At 55.6% G+C, this 19,925-nt stretch overlaps 2 protein-coding genes across 2 annotated transcripts; both read right to left on the bottom strand.

The window, feature by feature from the left end:
* Positions 1-4,195: 4,195 nt before the first annotated feature.
* Positions 4,196-9,800, bottom strand: GZMM (granzyme M). The gene is made up of 5 exons (XM_068981069.1): positions 9,758-9,800; positions 6,075-6,234; positions 5,202-5,337; positions 4,778-5,041; positions 4,196-4,369 (listed from the first exon to the last, which is right to left on the bottom strand). The coding sequence occupies exons 1-5, from the start codon at positions 9,795-9,797 to the stop codon at positions 4,196-4,198; spliced, it is 774 nt and encodes a 257-aa protein (XP_068837170.1). The 5' UTR covers positions 9,798-9,800.
* Positions 9,801-11,705: 1,905 nt separating this feature from the next.
* Positions 11,706-18,596, bottom strand: CDC34 (cell division cycle 34, ubiqiutin conjugating enzyme). The gene is made up of 5 exons (XM_068979978.1): positions 18,415-18,596; positions 15,732-15,818; positions 15,542-15,639; positions 14,713-14,847; positions 11,706-13,111 (listed from the first exon to the last, which is right to left on the bottom strand). Exons 1-5 carry the CDS (start codon positions 18,589-18,591, stop codon positions 12,904-12,906), a joined length of 705 nt encoding a protein of 234 aa, XP_068836079.1. The 5' UTR covers positions 18,592-18,596; the 3' UTR covers positions 11,706-12,903.
* Positions 18,597-19,925: the final 1,329 nt, after the last annotated feature.

The raw sequence follows: 19,925 nt of genomic DNA, 5'->3' as shown, positions 1-19,925 counted from the left end.
AGACCTAAACAGACATTTCTCCAAAGAAGACAGACAGATGGCCAATAGGTACATGAAAAGATGCTCAACGTTACTAATTATCAGAGAAATGTAAATCAAAACTACAGTGAAATATCACCTCACACCAGTCAGAATGACCATTGTTAAAACGTCTACGAATTACAAATGCTGGAGACGGTGTGGAGAAAAGGGAACCCTTTGTCCCAGAGTTTTAGGTACAAAGGGCTTCTAGCCTGGTCCCTCTTGGCCTGGATGTTGAACTCAGGTGGTTGAAAGAGGCTCATTAGGAGGGTTTTAGGAGCCCTGTGCCAGGACAGGATTCAGCAGTTTGGTTTGTGGAAAATCACCAGCTGTTGTGACCTGGGTGTGTTCTGTACATAGGTGACACCTCCATAAACAGTTAAAGGTTAACAAGGCACTTGCCCCTGCAGACCCATCAATCTTGGGTTGGGTTATCCAGTCCTGAGAGAAACATCAGAGAAAAAACAGCTCCATGGAGGGATGCTCTCCAAAACCCCTGACTTGTGCCTCCACCCCTGACTGCCCAGGCCATTGAAAGAGGCACAGCCCAGGGGGATCCCAGAGAGGCCTGAACATCACAGGGGACCCTGAAAAGTCCTGGGGCCGAGAGGATGTCAGGGAACCCAAGGAGAGGTGAATACTATGGGCTTCGGTTGATAATAACATATCAAGATTAGTTCATTAATTGTGACAGCTTCCCCGGTGGCTCAGATTGTAAAGAATCTGCCTGCCAATGCAGGAGACATGAGTTTGATCTGATCCCTGTGTTGCAGGAAGGGGGACCCCTTACAGGGCCCGAAACTGGACTCTTGTCTAACACTTGGAAATAAATTGTCTGAGGAGACACATGTGCTGACAAAGCAAGAGATTTTACTGGGAAAGGGCACCCGAATGGAGAGCAGTAGGGTAAGGGAATCCAGGAGAACAGCTCTGCCATGTGGCTTGCAGTCTCGGGTTTTATGGTGATGGGATTATTTTCTGGGTTGTCTTTAGCCAGTCATTCTGACTCAGAGCCCTTCCTGCTGGTGCACGCCTTGTTCAGCTGAGATGGATGCCAGAGAGAAGGATTCTGGGATGTGGCCGGACATGTGGTGTCTCGTTTTGACCTTATTAGTTCCATGTTCCTTACCAGGACCTCCTGTTGTAAAACAACTCAGATGCGAATGGTTACTATAGTGCCTGGCCAGGCTGGGCAGTTTCAATCAGTGTGCTTCCCCTAACACCTGGATCGGGAAGATCCCCTGGAGGAGAAAATGGTAACCCACTCCAGTATTCTTGCCTGGGAAACTCCATGGATGGAGGAACCTGGTGGGCTACAGTCCATGGGGTCGCAAAGAGTCAGGCACGACAGAGCACCAGGCACATCATAAGAATCTCATCAACTGAAGGGGAAGGAACACTTGGAGGCTTGGTACTCTCTTCATTGTTTTCTGTAAATATAAAACTGTTCTAGGGGCTTCTCTGGTTGTCCAGTGGCTAGACTCCGCGCTCCCAGTGCAGGGGACGCAGGTTTGATCCCTGATGGGAGAACTGAAATCCTACATGCTGCATGGCGGGTCCCCCCGCCCCCCCCCCCCCCCAAAAAAAAAAGACAGATAAAAGAACCTTTAGCAATTTAAAAAAGAAAAAAGAGTTGAGTAGACTCCTTTCTGTCCTTCCTTTTCTCTGGCTCTGAAATAAAGACATAAGTGTTTCCCAAAGCGTCTTACCACCTTGCAGGAGGCCTGGAACTCGCAGTGCTTTGAAGACAGGAAATTCTGCTGCATCACCAGAAGAGAAAAGCCATTGCCTTCTGATGGGCAAACTCACCTTCTGGGCTGCCTGACCAGCAGCCTTTCCTGCTCAGAACACCCTTGGATGAGCCCGGAAGGCACTGCCAGAGACAGTTGCTTCCTGGGAAAAATGATTCGGTGCAGGAGGAGAGATGATTTTCTCTCTTGAACAGCCTTTTGTCCCTTTAACTTCCTGTCCATGTGCAGTAAAAGCTACACAAAATCCCGATGTGAGACAAGCCTGTAAGAAGTGAGGGATCTTCTGGGGTTGGTGGTGTGGATTCCACAGGGCTTGGGTTGCTCATGTGCATGCCTTGCTGTCAGAGCAGCAAACCCTTGACCGAGATTTGTGCCTTTCCCTGTGTGGGAGGGAGGGAGGGAGAGATGGGCCTGAGTAAGTCCTGCGACCCAGCCTTGGCCCCCCAGGGCAGTCTGGGGGCTCCTCGGGGAGGCTGCCACCTACATGAGATGCACCAGCAACAAAGCCAAATGGACAGATGGACAGACAGACTGTGGAGGAAGAAGCAAGCACTTCAGCTGCTCCTGGGGAACCCACGTGGCGGGAGTGGGGTAGGGGTAGGGGTGGGAGGCTGGGGGGGCAGGCACCTAGGTGTTTGGTGTGCGGTTATTTCAGGGAGGCTGTTTGAGCATTTTCATAATAAAAGCAGATTCTGCCAGAAAAAAGCAGTTTTCTCACACTGTTCCACACAGAGTCCGTCACCGCACGGTCCGGCACCTTCTCTCTGCCTCATCAGAGCACACTCAGGAGAACTAAAAACATGCACATGTGCCTTTGCACCCGTGGCCACAGCAGCCATGGTGGAAACAAGCTAGGTGTTCATGGACAGGTGAGCAGACATACACACACGTGTCCCTCCACACATGGGGCATCCCTTAGCTCTGAAGAGGAGAGAAGCCCTCACACTCGCTACCACGTGGAGTGACCCTGAGAACACGAGCTCAGTGAGAGAAGCAGACACAGAAGGACACGCAGTGTGTGATTCCGCTGATGGGAATCGTCCAGAACAGGCCAATGCACAGATACAGAGAGTGGGTTCCTGGTGGTCAGGGGCTGGGCAGGAGGTGGTGTTGCTTTAGGGGTGCTGGAAAGTTCTGGAACTAGATAGAGGTGCTGGTTGCACAACCCTGGGAATGCACTGAAAACCCCTGAATCACACACTTATTTAAAAGGGTGAATTGCATGGCACATGAATTATCTCTCAATAAAGACAAACTAAGATCATGGCATCTGGTCCCATCACTGCTGGCAAATAGATGGGGAAACAATGGAAACCGTGACAGACTTTATTTTCTTGGGCTCCAAAATCACTGCAGATGGTGACCGCAGTCATGAAATTAAAAGACGCTCCTTGGAAGAAAAGCTATGACCAACCTAGACAGCCTATTCAAAAGCAGAGACATTACTTTGCTAACAAAGGTCCCTATAGTCAAAGCTGTGGTTTTTCTAGTAGTCATGTATGGATGTGAGAGTTGGACCATAAAGGAAGCTGAGTACTGAAGTATTGAGGCTTTTAAACTGTGGTGTTGGAGAAGACTCTTGAGAGTCCCTTGGACTGTAAGGAGATCAAAGCAGTCAATCCTAAAGGAAATCAGTCCTGAATATTCATTGAAAGGACTGATGCCAGAGCTAAAGCTCCAATACTTTGGCCACCTGATGCAAAGAACTGACTCACTAGAAAAGACCCTGATGCTGTGAAAGATTGAAGGCAGGAGGAGATGGGGATGACAGAGGGTGAGATGGTTGGATGGTATCACTGACTCGATGGACGTGAGTTTGAGCAAGCTCTGGGAGTTGGTGATGGACAGGGAAGCCTGGTGTGCTGCAGTCCACGGGGTTGCAAAGAGTTGGACACAACTGAGTGACTGAACTGAACTGAAAGACAGTGTTGGTGGTTGATGGTCTAGCTGCTAAGTCATGACTGATTCTTGTGATCCCGTTGATTGTAGCCCACCAGGCTCTTCTGTCCATGGGATTCTCCAGGCAAGAATACTGGAGTGGGTTATCATGCCCTCCTCCAGGGGACCTTCCCAGGCCAGGAATGGAACCTAGGTCTCCTACATTGCTGGCGAATTCTGAGTCACCAGAGAAGCCCACTAAACACAGAACCAAAGTCAAAAAGAGAAGGAAGGAGATTCGGGGCCCTTTTCTCCGTGTTTCCCTCTGGCCCCTGGTGCCCCTGGGCCTTGGCCGCGGCTGGCCCTCCCATGCAGCCTGAAAAGTGCAATCCATTTTGTAGGGGGCAAACCCGAGGCCCTCAGCCTGCAGGAGGCTCAAGCAGTTTTATTATTATGGTTTATTGGTCCCCTGATACATCCGGGCCCCTGGCTGCCCCCCTGCACGATGCTCCTTGGAACACAGAATCAGGGCCACCTCTGGAGGGTCAAGGAGAGGGAGGTGAGCTGTTGTGGCGGAGGGTGTTCTTGATCCAGGACATGTAGGGGGCCACGGCGACAGCCACGGGGGGTTTGAAGATGTTGGTGCAATTCTTAGAGCTGAAGGACAGGATTCCGGCCACTTGGCCTCTTCTGCACACCACCGGCCCACCTGAGTCCCCCTGTGGAGGCAATGGAGCACCAGTCACCTCCTGATGAAGGGGGCCGGTTACCCAGTGGGAGGGGACGGAAGGCTGATTCCAGGGCAGAGACCCCCATCTCCCCACTTCCTCCATCTCCTTTAGTCCCTTCTCAGTTCCTTTCTTGCCTGGTAACTCTTTCTGTGCCCTCTTCCCACCCCAGGACCTTTGCACATGCTCTGTCTATGCCCTGATGTTTCTAGGTGCTGGAGTTCAAAGCCTAGCTCTGCCACCCACTGTGTGACCATGGGCACGCTGCTTAGTCTCTCTGTGCCTCAGTTTCTGCACTTGAGAAGTGGGCACCTGCTCCTTCCCAGCTTCAGGACGTCTAGGGAAGGGAGGGAGCCAGGCACAGGCTGGCCTGAGCGCCCCCAACCCCAGCACCCGCACCTTGCAGGGGGCCTGGCTCTTGGAGTCAGCTGCCAGGCAGATCATGTGGGAGCTGATGTTGCCGTGCCAGAACCGACTGTTGTTGCACATCCTGGTGTCCAGCACACGCAAGTCCAGCTCCTGCAGTGCCCTGGCCAGGTTCCCAGGCTGGTGGGTCTGGCCCCAGCCGGCCAAGCTGCACCGGGTGCCTGTGGCCACCGCCTGGCGCCCTCGGGGCAAGGCCAGGGGCCGGATTTTCTTGGTGGGCTTCACCTTCCCGTCCAGCTATAGGGACAGGAAGAGGCAGGTGAGAGGGTGAGGGGATGCTGAGGGAGGAGAACACAGTGGGAGGGGCAGTGGGAAGGTGAGTCTGGGGGAGGGGCAATAGGGGAGGGGAACCGGGGAGGGGTGGACCTGGAACTACCATTCCTCCCACTGGCAGGACCTTTAGCAGTGCGAGGTCATTCTCCAGATGAGGGGCTGGCTTGTATTCAGGATGCAGGACCACCTTCCTGATGCGGCAGGTAAGGCTGGGGTCTCCCAGCACATGAAGCCCCAGCACAAGCCTCAGCTGCTGCGTCCTGGGGGTGGCAGGGTCGGATTGTGGGAGTGCTGCAGGGTGTGTGGGGAGCAGCAGGGCCTGGGTGTGAGCCCCAGCCCTCCCAGGCTCTGGCTCAGGGGCACTCACTGTCCTGCACACCCTCACCCAGCTTCTTTCTGCAGTCCTTCCCCTGCCCAGTCTGGTCTTTTCCCTGCCTCCTCCAGGAAGCCTTCCCTGCTCCCGCCTCACCCCAGACTCCTGTACAGCCGTGCCTGAATGCTGTCTCCTTTCCATGTTTTCAGTTTCTTGAATAAACAGACCCCCTTTGATTACTTCTCCGGGTTTGATCTGCGGTCTTTGTTACTGGCCAGTCCAGAGGTAGGACAGCTCTGGGATGGGTTTACCTGGTGGTTTCACAACGGCATCATGCACCCAGGCTCCTCTCTGTGTTGGCCCTGCCAGCCTCATAGGCCAGCTCTGTCCCTGTGGCCACAGGTGGGAGACACACTCCTGGGTGTCACCTCTGTCCATTTGGAAGGTTCTTTTTTATAGCAAATAAGCTGCCCCCAGGAATCTTTGCAGCCTGATGTCACACACACACACACATAAGGTTGCTCTGATGTACTGTTGCCTTAGCAACCACTGCAGAGAGAAAGGGACCCCCTCACAAGACTACAGTTGACTTAAATCTCTCCAGACCCACCTCCTGGTGGGAATGGGGAAACCAGGATAGGTCTGGGGACATCTGGCGTGATGGGGTGGGGCTGGGTCACTCACGGCTGGGCCAGGCAGTGGGCAGCTGTCAACACCCAATTCTGGCACAGGAGCACCCCACCACATAGGTGGTGGCCAGACTTCTGCAGCGAGACCATGTATGGGCGTGAGTGGGGGACAGCCTCTCGACCCCCAATGATGTGGGTCTCGAAGGTGTTGCCTCCTGGGGAGAGGGAGAGAAAGGTTAGGACTGGGTCCCCCATCCCTGCCCTGACTGACTCCAGCTCCAAGGCCCTGGATGGAATGTTCTGGAATTAGACTATGGAGATAGTTGCAAAACTCCAAATGCACTAAAATTCTCTGACTTGTACCCTTTAACTGGGTAAATTGCATAGTATGTGAATGACATCTCAATAAAGCTGCCATAAGAATTGTTCTAAAACCAATGATGGGGACTTACCAGTGGTAAAGACTCCACTTTCCAATGCAGGGGACAAGGATTTGATCCCACATGCCCTGGGATGTGGCCAGAAATTTTTTGAAAAATTGTGAATTAAAAATGATTGATAAAAAGCATTTTAATGTAAGTTAGCTTTATAAAAATCTACCTGTGATTCCCCATCATGCTTTAATTTTTAAAATCTATTTTTAAAAATTTTGGCCGTGCTGTATGGCATGTGGGATCTTAGCTCCCTGGCTAGGGGTCAAACCCATGTCCCCTGCAGTGGAAACACAGACTCCTAACCCCTGGGGCACCAGGGAAGTCCCTCCTTCATGCTTTAAACATCCAAACTCCTCATGACCCACAAGAGACACCTCAGCTGACCCTGCTTCCTTCACACTTGCCTCCACCGCCTCCAGCACTCCGGTCTCCCTGCTGTTGACGGATGGATGCATAGAATGGGAGGAAGAAAAGAAGGAAGGGAGAAAGGACAATGGGTGGGTGGTGGGAACCCCTATCCTGCTGGGTCACCAGTGGATCACAGTGAACCTGGCTGGATAACAATCCAGCCAGGCCAGCATGGTGGGATGCCCACCATCCCACCCAGCCTGCTTCTCACGCTCCCAGGTGCCATTTATGAACAAGTGTATACAGTCTGGGGAGGTAGCCAGCTGGGACTGAAATTCCAGCTCCGTCCCTCCCAGCGGGGCGATCGTGTGAAGGTTGCCTCGCTCGTGGGGCTGTGGTTTCCTTCTCTGCATTTCCTGGGTGCTGCTGGGGAGCAAACAGCCTGCACCTGTCCCCCATGCTGTGAATCCAGCTCCACCAGAGCCCCACGGCCGCCCCTCAAGACAACAACCAGGCGCATGTGTGCGACCTCACCCTGGAGAGGCCTGGTGTGATCCACCATGAAGGGGGGAATACAGCGCCCCTCCGTGGTTCCTCCGGAAAATGCATCATCCGAGCCCAGCCTGGGGACGCAGCCCAGGGCCGCGGTCGGAGGACTTGGGGGAGGTGGAGATGCTACCAGAGCTCAGGGGACGGAGGACAGCAAGACGACTAGATCTTGCTCACTGAGGACACCGTGCGGACAGCTGGAATGAGGTCTGTAGGTGAGCTGAGGGGAAGGATGCTGAGAATCCATCCTATGAAAGGATGGCCTGTTCCCAGCACACACACACAACCTCCCCCACACACACACATAAGCACACGCACACACATCCGCACACGCACACAGATGCACATGCACACACACACATACCTGCCAGAGCGTTTAGGGGTGAGGGCATGCATCTACATCTCACTCTCAATTGGTTCAGGAAAATAATAATAGACACACATTTGTATTTTGTATACACACCAAGGGGTGGGGTAGGTTGTGGGGAGATAAAGCAATGGAGGCAAAATGTTTACCACGGAGGGATTAGGAGAAAAGGAAAGTTGTCTGCAGGACTCTCCTGACTTCTCTGTAAAAGTGGAAGGAAGTCAGAAGGAAAAAAATGGGGTGACTTCCCTGGTGGTCCCGAGGCTAGGACTCTGTACTTCCAATGCAGGGGCATATGTTTGGTCCCTGGTGAGGGAACTAGATCCCACATGCAGCAACTAAGAATTCACATGTCAAAACTAAAGATCCTGTTTGCTGCAACAAAGATTGACAATCTTGCGTGCCACCAAAGATTCGGTGCAGCCAAAATAAACGCATTTTTCTTTTTAATTCAAGAAAGGAAAAGAACCTCACATCTGCTAAGCCTTGCTCTCGCCCTCAGGCCTCACTCAGAAGTCATGACAGCCTTGTGGAGATGAAACTGACAGACCCTCGGGCACCCGAGCTGTGAAACCAGACCGTCCCCAACAGCAGGAACAGTCCTATCACCCCAGGAAGAAGCCCTGAACTGTTAGCAACCCATTTCACACCTTTTTTTTTTTTTTAATGGTTACTTTTTCTTTTTTTCACTTTTTCTTTTATTTTTTTGGTAACATTTATTTTTATTTATTTATTTGGCTGCGCTGGTCTTAGTAGTGACATGTGGGATCTTTAGTGGCAGCATGTGGGATCCAGTTCCCTGACCAGGAATCAAATCCAGACCTCCTGCATTGGGAGCACAGAGTCTCAGCCACTGGACCACCAGGGAAGTCCCTTTTTTTCACTTTTTAGAAAACTGATGTATAGTTGATTTACCATGTGTTAGTTTCAGGTGTATAGCAAATATATATATATATATTTTATATACATTATTCAGTTTATATACATGTATATTATATATATATATTCATCCCTGGGTCGGGAAGATCCCCTGAAGGAAGGCATGGCAATCCACTCCAGGATTCTCATGGACAGAAGAGCCTGGCGGGCTACAGTCTATGGGGTTGTGAAGAGCTGGACATGACTGATCAACTAACACTCACATTTATATTCTTTTTCAGGTTCTTTTTCAAATTTTAGGTTATTATAGGATATTGGGTATAGTTCCCTGTGCCAAACAGTAGAACCTTGCTGTATGTTTTATATATAGTTGTGGTTATTTAGTCACTAAGTCACGTCTGACTCTTTGTGACCCCAGGAAGTATATAGCTCCCCCGGTTCCCCTGTCCATGGGATTTCTCAGGCAAGAATACTGGAGTGGATTGCCAGTTTTTCTCTGGGGGATCTTCCTGACCCAAGGATCAAACTGTGTCTCCTGCATTGGGATTCAAATTCTTTACCGCTGAGCCACCTGGGAAGCCCTTTATGTATCTGTTAATTCCAAACTTCTAATTTATTCCTTTTTTTTTTTTAATTTAAAAATTTTTGGCCATCCTGAATGATGGCTTGCAGGATCTTATTTCCCTGACCAGGGATCAAACCCATGTTCCCTGCAATGGAACAGGGGACTTTCCAATGCAATGGAATGGGACTTTCTAGAGTCCCAACCGGGGGAACACCAGAGAAGTCCCCCACTCCATTTAAAATTTTTAAAAAAGTATTGTTGGAGGAAAGTGAAGCTCCCTCCCTGCCGCCCCGCTTCCTGCTCTGGAGCCTCCTTCCAGAAATATTTCATCTGGGGAAGGGGAACAGGCTCAGAATAGAAACCCTCAGGACAGCGGGTGTCCTCGGCCCTTTGCTCTTTGCTTTCCCCACAATCTCTTTTTGAGGCTGTTTCATGGACAGCCATCTCGTGCTCTGGGGGCCGCTGACATGTTTTCAGTGAGTCCTGTCTGGGGACAGGGAAATTGTATCATCTCTGTTTCTTAACCCCCCTGCCCTGCCCTTTGCCATGGGCCCCGGGTGCCGCAGCTCCAGCCTCAGTGTCCCCACCTCGCTCACCTGCCCACAGGGCTTCCAGGACCACCAGCAGCAGCAGCATCTCGGATCGGGGGGCCTCCACGGTTCTGGCCCCAAGCCCCAGCACAGTTCACACCCACCCTTCCTGTGGGGGAGGGAGGTGACGTTCACAGCTCCGGCTGATTCCACATCACCCTCAAGTGTTTCTGAAAGATATGCACTCTTTGGAGACAAAACCCCGTCACCATGATCACACCTGAAAAATTTACAGGAATCCCTATTGAGCATCTATTACCCCATCATGTTCCACCTCCCAGCTCACTCGTGGTGTTGTGTGGTTTTAGCTCGATCATTTCCTTGCCCTGTTGTCTCATTGTGGCAAAATACACACACCATAAATGCAGCATCCGAAGTGTATTTAAATGCACAGCTCATAGCATTAGGTACATTCACGTTGTCGTGGGATCACCCTCACAATCATCTCCAGAACGTCCTCATCTTCCCAAACTGAAGCTCTATCCTCATGAAACACTGACTCCCCAGCCCCACCCCCAGCTGGTGGCCCCACCAAATACTTCCTGTCTCTGGACCTGACTCCTCTAGGGACCTCCTGTGAGTGGAATCAGTGTGTGTCCTTCTGGATCTGGTTTCTCTGAGTATCGTCTTCTCAAGGCTCATACATGGTGTAGCAGATGTCAGAATCTTTCTTTTTAAAGGCAGAATAATATTCCAGCATGTGGAGGGACCACATTGTATTTATCCATCATGTGTGTGTTTATCCCTCCATCTGTCCATGGATATCTGGGGTCTTTTAGATTTTGGCTGTCATGAATAAAGATGGTATGAACACTCATTTGTTATAAGCACCCTGGGGATCCTGCAAGTCTAAGTGTCCTAGCCAGGCTCATCTGGGTCCTCCCTCCTTCAGTTCACCCTTCTCCTTGCAGCCCTCAACACCATGGGACCCAGACCAGCCAATCAGAGCACTCCCTGTACCCTCTGGCCATAGAGATTGGTTCTGGGCAGAGGACCAATCTAAACCCTGCACCAGCTCAGTGAAGAGGAGGGCCCATGTTTCTTCTGGAACTTTCCAGAAACAGCCTTCACGCTGCTGGACTTGGAAAGATAACAGCCTAGGGGTGGGACCAGGGTGAGAGGCTTCTGCCTGAAAACGAGGAAGCTGACCACATACGTGCTCAGTGCCTGAAACCACATGCATTTACTCTCTCGTGGGGCAAACATCCACATGTGGGCCAGGCCAGTTCCTCTGGAGTTCCAGAGGAGAATCATTTCCTGCCCTTCCAGTCTAGAGACACAGATGCCGGGGGTCGGGGAATGGACATTTTTGGAGCTGCTCTTCTGCTGACCACAGGTTGTGGGGAGACAAGAGTCTGGGCTGGAGCCAGTGCTGTGCCTGAAACCCCTGGCCGCCAGTCATGAAGTCACACTTGAGTCAGTGTGAATTGGGTTTTCCTCTCCTGTGATACTGAAAGGGTTGTGATAAATAAATATGACTTGCCTGAAAAATGGGTCACAGAGGTAGACAGGCTCATCCTGGTACTGGCTCTGCAGCAGGGGCCTACTGTCCATCTCTCCTTCAGTGGCGTCTGGCACACAAGGCTCTGGAGCCATTTTCACGAGGAGGGTGTGAGGCCAGAGTTAGGTTTAAGAGAAATGGGTATTTATAGTGTGTTCTTATGTCCAACCCTGTTTAACCCTCCCAATGACCCCAGGAAGCAGGTTTCGTTAAGTGTTTGGGGCTGGGAGGGGATTGTTCATCAGATTTACCAGGTTAAAAAAACAGGGTAACAGCTTATATTTGAGTTTCAGATACACAAGTAACTTTTTGGTACAATTAAGTCACAGACATTACTTGGGATAACCTTTATTCCATGTATCCCATTACATGTTTACCTTAAGTCCACAAGGCAGACCCAACCCTGAGATGAGACTCTGGTTAGGATAGGACTCCCAGGCCTTGGTTAGTCATGTGGACCCTGGCCACAAGCCTCACTCTCTGGAGGGCAGCCCATGTCCCTTCCCATAGCTTCCGAGCTCATACCTGCTCTTGCTTGTCCTGTGCAGAGGTGGCTGTGCTGGGTCACTCAGGTGGTGGAACCTGTCCTGACGCTGGGCTCTCATTCTCCAGGCCCCAAGGCTCTGGTCACCTCAGTGGTGGAGGGTAATTCCCAAGCCACACAAGCCAAGTGTGAAGCAGGGTGAACGCTGAGTCTGGGGCCGTGGTTACATGGCAGGAAAAGCCTGGGGGCAGGGGGAATGGGTCCCAGGCGCAGAAGGGCTGGACCCACAGGCCTGAGGGTTACGAGAGGTTGCAGACACTCCTATGAACGATCAGGAAGTGTTTCTGACTTTTGACACAGAGGCCGTATTACCATCACTCAAGCTTTAAAGCTGCAGCTCAAAAGCAGCTAAATGTGGGTGAAGAAATGAGTGTGTCTTTGTTCCAATAAAACTTTTATTTACAAAATGGGCAGTGACAAAGCCTGGCTGGAGGCCTTGGCTGAGGGCTCTGGGGTCTCCACACTGGCTCGTGGCTCCTACAGCCTGGGCGCCGGCACCTACTGGGTTCAAAGGACACACAGCCCTGGACACCACCAGCATGGGTGACATTGCTGGGGAGCTGGGGCTCAGTACCCCCAGGGCCTCTCAGCCCCAAGTGTGCCCCGAGGCCCTTCCTGCCCAGAGCCCAGGTCCCTGTGGCCCCTCCCCCCAACCAGATGACCCAACAGGAGGCCCCGGGAGCTTCCGGGCTCAGAGGGGCGGCTGAAGGCTCCCGTTGTGGATCACATGCCCGTCACCAGAGCCTGTGCCCTTGCCTGGGTCCCACCGACCTCGGGGCCAAGGAGAGGTGGGTCCTCGGGCTTCTCATAAAGTTGCTTTATTTAAATTCCAAACAAACCAAAGCAGAGAGAAGAGGCGACTCCGAGTCAGTCCGTCCACTCCCAAGCCGGGACCCTGAGTCTCTGGCCGGCAGGTGGGGCAGGCAGGCTAGGGTCCCTGAGCAGCGTCTGGCCCATGCGGGGCCCAGGGACGCGAGCCCAGTGGCCTCCTTGGAGGCGGAGATGGGGTGGACGGCGCCGGGCCACGCGGCGCCCGGAGGTAGTGGCGGCGGCAGACAGTCGGGCGGCTGAGGTAAAATTTGTAAGTTTATTCGCAGGGATGTAGTGTCAGGACTCTTCGGTGCCTGAGTCATCCTCATCGTCCCCGAAGCAGCTGTCGGCCTCAGCCTCGCCATCCTCATAGTAGTCGTCATAGAAGAGGTCGGAACCCTCGTCCGGCACTGGGGCCTTGGTCTTCACGCAGTACTCAGCCAGTGTGGTGGGTACCTTCACGCCATCCCGCTCTGCGTCCACCTTGGTCCCCAGGACCTGCTTCCTGCGGAGAGACACAGGTCAGCCTTGCTGCGGCCGGTGGCCCCAGACCCGTGCAGGCGCGCCCATGGAACAGTGCAGGGCACCCAGGGGTGGCACGAGCACCAGGGGGTGCCCCAGAGCAGGCGGAGCCTGATCCCTCAGGGGACAGCCCATGTGTGCCCCAGGGGTTTCTGCTCACACACAGGTGCACACGCACACACGTGTGCACAGAATGGGGCGACCATGGGCTGAGGATGAGGCGGAGCATGGGCTCTGAACCAGGAAGGTGTCGGCTCATCAGGAAGAGGGACATAGATTCCCAGCCGCCAAGGAAAAGGCTGGGTGAAGTGGGAGCAGCCAGGGTGCTGGGCCGGCTCTGTAGGCAGGGGAGGGCCGGCCACAGGGCGGTGCCCCCGGCAGAAGCTCAGCACATTGCCGCCAGGCCGGGTCCCGAGTCCTCCCCTCTCTGCACTTGAGTATTTTGCATCACTGGCATCACGTCTTCTGCATGTGCTTCCCCGCTGGGACTCTGACTGCACCTGCTGCCCCTGGGGTCCCACCTTCCAACAGTGCCGCTGGGCTTTCCCGAGCTCTCGCTGTGAGGTCACGAGGCTGGCCCACAGGGACGGGTCCCTACAGCTCCGCAGGCACAGCAACACAGCAGGTGAGTGTGGGTGCTGGTGAGAACGAGGACTCATTTCTCAGGGTAAATGCTGGGGGTAGGGGAAGAGACTAGGTCGTCATGGAAACACGTGTCTGACCTACTTGCTTTTCTAAGAGACAAAGAACAGACCAAAAACCTCCTCAGAAGAGACTTATGGAAGAGTTAAGTTTGTCGTGACATAAGTCACAAGTCCCAGGAGAACAAGTGAGAAAGAGCAGTGACCACTGACAAGCTCACAGGACAGAGCAGACACAGCCGGATGGAGTGCACAGGCCCAGGGGTGTTGCTGGCACCAGTCAGCACTCAGGGGAGTTCTGTATACTCTCCCGCCAGGTCATGTACCCTGCTCACAGGGGAGAGAACAGGAGGCCAGGGTAATGAGAGCGCTCCCCTGGCCAACTCCTGACAGAGGCACTGCTTTCATAGCCAGGAAAAAAAGACTTTCCTTAAATGAAGACCTTTCCTAAACACGCTGATCCCACCCGGCTCTGCTGCCTTTAGAAAACGATTCCAACTGTCAGAACTGCAGTGCCAGCGACACTCACTTTCGTGAGGTGAGAAAACAGACCACCTTGCACAGCATGGGCCTGGTCACACACAGAGAACCCACTCCCTGAGGAGACCCGTGGGGAAAAGCCAAGGGCCAAGCACGCATGATCACACCCCGGTGTGCAGGGTCTTCACACAGGGCAGGGTAGGGGTTGGGAATCGCTACCCTTCTAGTTACAAAACAAGGGAAGGTGGCAAGACCCTGCTGAATCCTGGCAGAAAGCAGAGTGTGTTAACTCCGTGTGAGGTACATGCCCTCACACCACACACACAGACACACACACACGCCCCACAACACAACACAGCATGTCCACAGTGTCACAGTACATACGTGGACCACACGCTTCATGAGAGAAAAATCCTGGCCTTTCTGGCAGGAGGAGGAGGGCCCAGGCCCCTGGGCCGCTCACCGGATGATGTCCGTGTACTCTCGGTCCTTGCCTTTGCTCTCTTTCCACTTCCTGTACATCACAGAGGCGTCCACGTTGGCTGGCGAGAAGGTGTTGGGTTCGTTGAGGAGGGAGATGACACTCAGGAGGATGGTCCTGGAGGAGCAGGAGTCGGCGTGGGGGAATCCACGGCCCAGGGCACTGCCCACCTGGGAGTCTCCCACCCTGACCCTCATCCTCTGCCGCATGCCTAGCTCCTGGGATAGGACGTGGGGTGGGCAGCCAAGGCCAGGACCACCTTTGCTCAGGTGAAGCAGGCCTGTCCCCTCCCCAGGGTGTTTCCCCTGCAGGGTGGTTTTCCCAGGCCACTCACGCTCAGACCTGGGGTGGATGAAGGGCGCTGGGCATGAGGCAGGGTGAGCATAACCCCCAGGACAAAAGGGACTGTGTTCTCTGGGGCTCAGGGAAGGAGGGGGGACCCCTGGGGTAGACAGACAGGATTCCCCGAAAAGTGGAAGTCGTCGTGTCCGACTCTTTGGAATCCATGGACTATACAGTTCATGGAACTCTCCAGGCCAGAATACTGGAGGAGGTAGCCTTTCTGGTCTCCAGGGGATCTTCCCAACCCAGGAATCAGACCCAGGTCTCCCACATTGCAGGCAGATTCTTTACCAGCTGAGCCACAAGGGAAGCCTAAGATTCCCTGAGGATGTTACCGAAGATGGGTGGGGTAGTGGGTGGCAGAAGATGGGGGAAAGGCTGGCAGAGACAGGGCCTGTGTGCACAAGGACAGGAAGTTGCGCCCGCCCCCTGCATCCACGCCCCCAGGGCGGCGGTCTGATGCCCTCACCTGACATTCTGCGTGGGGTTCCACCGTTCTGAGGGCAGCTCCCCGCTCTGGGGGTCATCCACTGGAGGGTGGAGAATCGAGATGCAAACGTCCCCAGTCTGTGAGATATGGGGGGGCAGGGAAGGATCAGCACCCAAATGGCTCCTGTCCCCACGCCTCCTACCCCTACAGGACCCAAGGGCGTGCTCACCTCGTAGATGTTGGGGTGCCACATCTTGGTCAGGAACCGAAAGGCAGGAGGGGAGTAAGGGTAGTCGATGGGGAACTTGAGGCGCGCCTGGTGGGAGAGCAAGGGGCTCAGTGAGTCAGGCCACCCACGGCCACACACAGCGGTTGGCCTGGGACCTGCCTGCCTCTGGCACCCCTCACGGGCCTGGGGTGTTCATGGAGTCACCTGAGCCAAGCTGCCCCTGGTTCCTGCCTTGTTGCCAGGTGTGGGCACCCCTGGGGAGCAGCTCCAAGGCCTGTGGTGGGACCAGAGCCCAGGGCTGGCTACCTGAGCACCATGCTGGGCGCCCAGCCTCAGTCTCCAGCTCGAGTGGAGGATTAAAATAGATGCTGTTCACTAGGCGGGCGCTGGGGGTGGAGATGAGTCAGCGCCGGGCCCTCGGCCTGCAGGTGTCAGCCCTAGGGTGTCAGAAGGTAGCCTGGAAGGTCACGGGAAGACAGGGGAGGGCCCCTGGGGGAGACTTGTGCCCCCGGCTCAGCCTGTTTATGCCCCAGTCCAGGGACCCTGGCGGTGCTTCAGGCTCTCGGGGCCCCATGGGGCACCTCTGCTATGTTCCCCTCTCCACCTATTGTTGGAGAATCACCCTCTAGGATAGGGGACGCTGGGGTCAAGGGGAGGCTCTCTATTCTGGAGTGACCTAACCTTGAACTCAGGTCTCAGACCCTGCCCCATCGTCTCCAGCAAGCCCAGGGCTGGGTTTCTAAGTGATAGCCCGAGGCCAGCTGAGGCCTCTTTTGCCCCAGGCACCCACCAGGTCCCAGAGGTGCCTTCACCACTGTGTCAACTGAGGCTTGGTGCAAAGTAACATGCCCAGGGGCGCACAGCATGCAGCTGTGGAGGGGCTCCCCGACCCGGTCTCTGGGGCACCCCTCAGCACAGCACACGATTCCTGGGGCCCCTGCAGCTCATAAGGGGGGACGGGTGAGGCTGGGTGGCTGAGAGGGAGGCACTGGGAAACCATGGTGGCCCCCAGGCACTTCTAGCACCCATGTCCTCTCTCCACTGCCCACCCAACCACACTGTGACAGAAGGATCCAAGGTGGCAGAACCACTGTGGGTTCCTTCCTGCCTTCCTTAAGGCCAGCCTACAGGAGACGGGGTCAGGTAAGCCCCCTCTCCAGGCCATCCTTCTCTAGAAAACCAGGCTTATACCAAAACCAGCCTGGGAGGCCCTACCCACAATCCCCTGCAAACAGTAGGCAACAGCCAGGAACCCAGGTTCGTTCTTTTCAGGCCAGAGTCCTGGCCTGGCCTTAGGTAGGACTCCCTATTCCTGCTCTGAGCGGAGCTCTTATCCTCATAGTCGGCTGCTCCCAGAAGCAGACAAAAGGGGGTTGTGGGAGGGGGGCTGGTCAAACCATTTGGTGATCAGCCCCAAACGCAGGCCCTGTGTGGAGAAGATGGACTCCAGATCAGATCTCAGCCTAGGGCTGTCAACCTGCAATCCCCCATCCAACCAGAGAACCTCAACCAAGCATCACCCCAGTAGTTCAGCCTGCTCCCTTAAGGCCAACAGCAGGCTTGGCTAAAACGCTAGCCAAAAGTGCAAACACAGACACCTGCCAGGGCAGCACCAGCCTGCCCCGCTCCCGCCCAGGCCTCCCAGCCAGGCCCGCTGGGACCTTGGCAGGTAGTGACTGGGTGTTCCAGCTGTGAGTCCAGGATCCATCTCTCTCGCAAGGCAACCCCCTGCTTTATTCCTCTTGCTTAAGGAGCGAAGTCCTTTGATCGGGAGATATCCTCCCAAGGCCACATCTGGATTCACAGCCTGTCCAGGTTTTGGCCTGAGTTCTAGTCCACATTGGCCTGAGACACAGCCAATCCCAGGGACAGCCCATGCCTCACTGCTCCCGACAATAGCTATTAAGAGCGAGCTGCTCAGAACTCAATCACCACAGAGGGCCTAGGAGCAGCCCAGAGCAGGCAATTCAGGCCCAAGAAGCTGCTTGATCAGCAGGACAGGAGAAACGCCAGCTAGGCTGCAAAGGAGCCAAAGCTTCTGAGGCCCCACCTGTGTGGGTTCTACAGTGTGGCTCCCAGGAACAGGGCAAAATGTGGGAGCGAGGGTCGGGCGGAACAGGTTATGTAAAGATCATGGTGAAGCCCAGAGGACCTGCTAGTGGCCAGGGTGGCCGCTTTCCAAGCCAATCCTGGCTGCCAAGTCCATCCAGGCCTTTGTTGGAATCCGAGCAAGTGGCCGAGCCAAGGCCAGGGCTCTTCACAACAGTGTTGGCCAGTCCTGGGGAGGCCTCTTTGTCTGCTCTGGGCAGCAAGTACAGGCGGGAGGAGGGGGTGGGCACCAAGGCTTGGGGAAAGCAAAGGCCATGCACCTAAAGAGACAAGAAGGTCCCGGGTCTTCCCACTGGAGGCCTGAATTAGCCTTAGGGGTCCTGGCGCTTCTCAGGGACTCTTGGGGCCGGAGGGGAAGAGGGGGTGAACGAGGGCCCTCAGCACGCCAGAGGCGACCAGGCAGAGGAGCAAGGGCAGGGGGGCCCCGCGAGAAGGAGGGGGAAGAAAGCAACCCCACGAGGAGCAGGGACAGTGGGAGTGGGCTCTGCCAAGCGAGTGGGGAGGGGACAGAGGTGGGGGAGGGGCCCCGAGAAGATGGAGAAGGGGTCACCGCCCCTCCCACCCCGCCGCTCACCTTGAAGTAGCCGCCCTCGTAGTAAGTGTTGGGGGGTCCGAAGATGGCCACCTCCCAGTTGTACAGGTCGCCCTCATCCACCAGGGTCACCCGAAAGCCCTCCACCGGCTCCTCTTGCAGCCCCTTGAGCTCCAGCAACAACGCCTTCTGCGAGCTGGGCACCAGCGGCCGGGCCATGGCGGCGGCGGAAGGGCCCGGGGCCGGGGGCGCGTGGGGCCGTGGGGCCGCGGGGCCGCGGGACGGGCCGGGGCCGGCTTCCTCCTCTGCGCCGCCGCCGCCGCCGCCGCCGCCGCCGCCGCCGCCTCCCGGAGACCCCGGGCGCTCCACTCGCTCTGCGCCGCCGCCTGGCGCTCGCCTCCGCTGCCGCGCCCCGCCCCCACCGAGTGGGCCTGCGCGCCGCCTGCCCCGATCGCGCCTGCGCGCCCGCCCGCGGGGCACGCCGGGAAGGGACCCCTCCCCCGGCCTCCGAGCGCGCCGCCGGGAGCCGGGGGCCGCGCGCGCAGGCGCTTTGGCGCTTCCGACCCCCTGGAAGGCCGCCGCCGCTGCGGCTCGGACTAGCTCCGTGGACACCTGTGCTTGGGGCCGCGGGCAGGGCAGCGCTGCGCCGCTCTGCCCGGCCCGCCGCGCTTTTGGGGCCTTTTTGTGACGTTCCGGCGCGGGGCGGGGCTGGGGCGGTGCCGGCGCGAGCCTCAGTTTCCCCACCCGGGACCCGGTCTGGCCGCCCCAGACGCTCGAGCGGGGAGGGTTCTGTCGCTCGTAGCCCTCTCCCAGCTCGGCGCGCCTTCTGCAGCCTTGACTCGGCACCCGTCCCACCGGAACCCCCGACCAGAGTCCTGACTGAGGCTGCTCCCTGGGCCCGGACGCCCACTCAGATCTGGATGGGAGAGTAGGGATAGGGCGTGGCCTCCATCCCTGCACGTCCGCAGGTGACAGCTCACCATGAGGGTGGCCTTGGCACCCGTGGCCCGTGGTGGCCTCGTGGCGGGGGACCCGGGCTGCCAACAGCTGCACCAACACCTGGGGCAGGGCTGAGCCTCTTCCTTCTCCCAGGTGCCCTGACATCTGGCCCTGGGCTGGTTACCACTGAGGACAGGCAGGTAGACCTGTCTGGGGGAGGAAAACAAAATGTCATCTGTGGGGACGAATGGAGGACTCTGAGAACCCTGGGTAGAGTAGCAGCTTCATCAGTACAGGGGGCTGGGCCCTGCACCCTGTGGGACCTGGAGGGGACCCTCGACTATAAAGTGGGCTGCACATCCTGCTTTGTCTAGTGTTCTAAGTGTTCTCTGTTCCTCCTCTGCCCATAGCATCAACATCATAGCATTGGCATGCGCCAGTTTGTTGATCAGTAGTAATTAGAATGAATTATGATTCTTCCAGAGAAGTTTGCCAACATACACCCCACATCACAGGAGTTTTGGGGTGGGTGGGGGCTCAACTGGAAAATGTAAAGGGTAAAGGGAGGTGCCAGGTTTATGGACCCTCCAGCCAGTCCCCCACACATGAGGCTG

This window comes from Capricornis sumatraensis, chromosome 9 (assembly GCF_032405125.1).
Source record: "Capricornis sumatraensis isolate serow.1 chromosome 9, serow.2, whole genome shotgun sequence".
NCBI classification, from domain to species: domain Eukaryota; kingdom Metazoa; phylum Chordata; class Mammalia; order Artiodactyla; family Bovidae; genus Capricornis; species Capricornis sumatraensis.
Note: the sequence above shows the minus strand (reverse complement) of the source record. Positions and strands in the feature narration are given on the sequence as shown.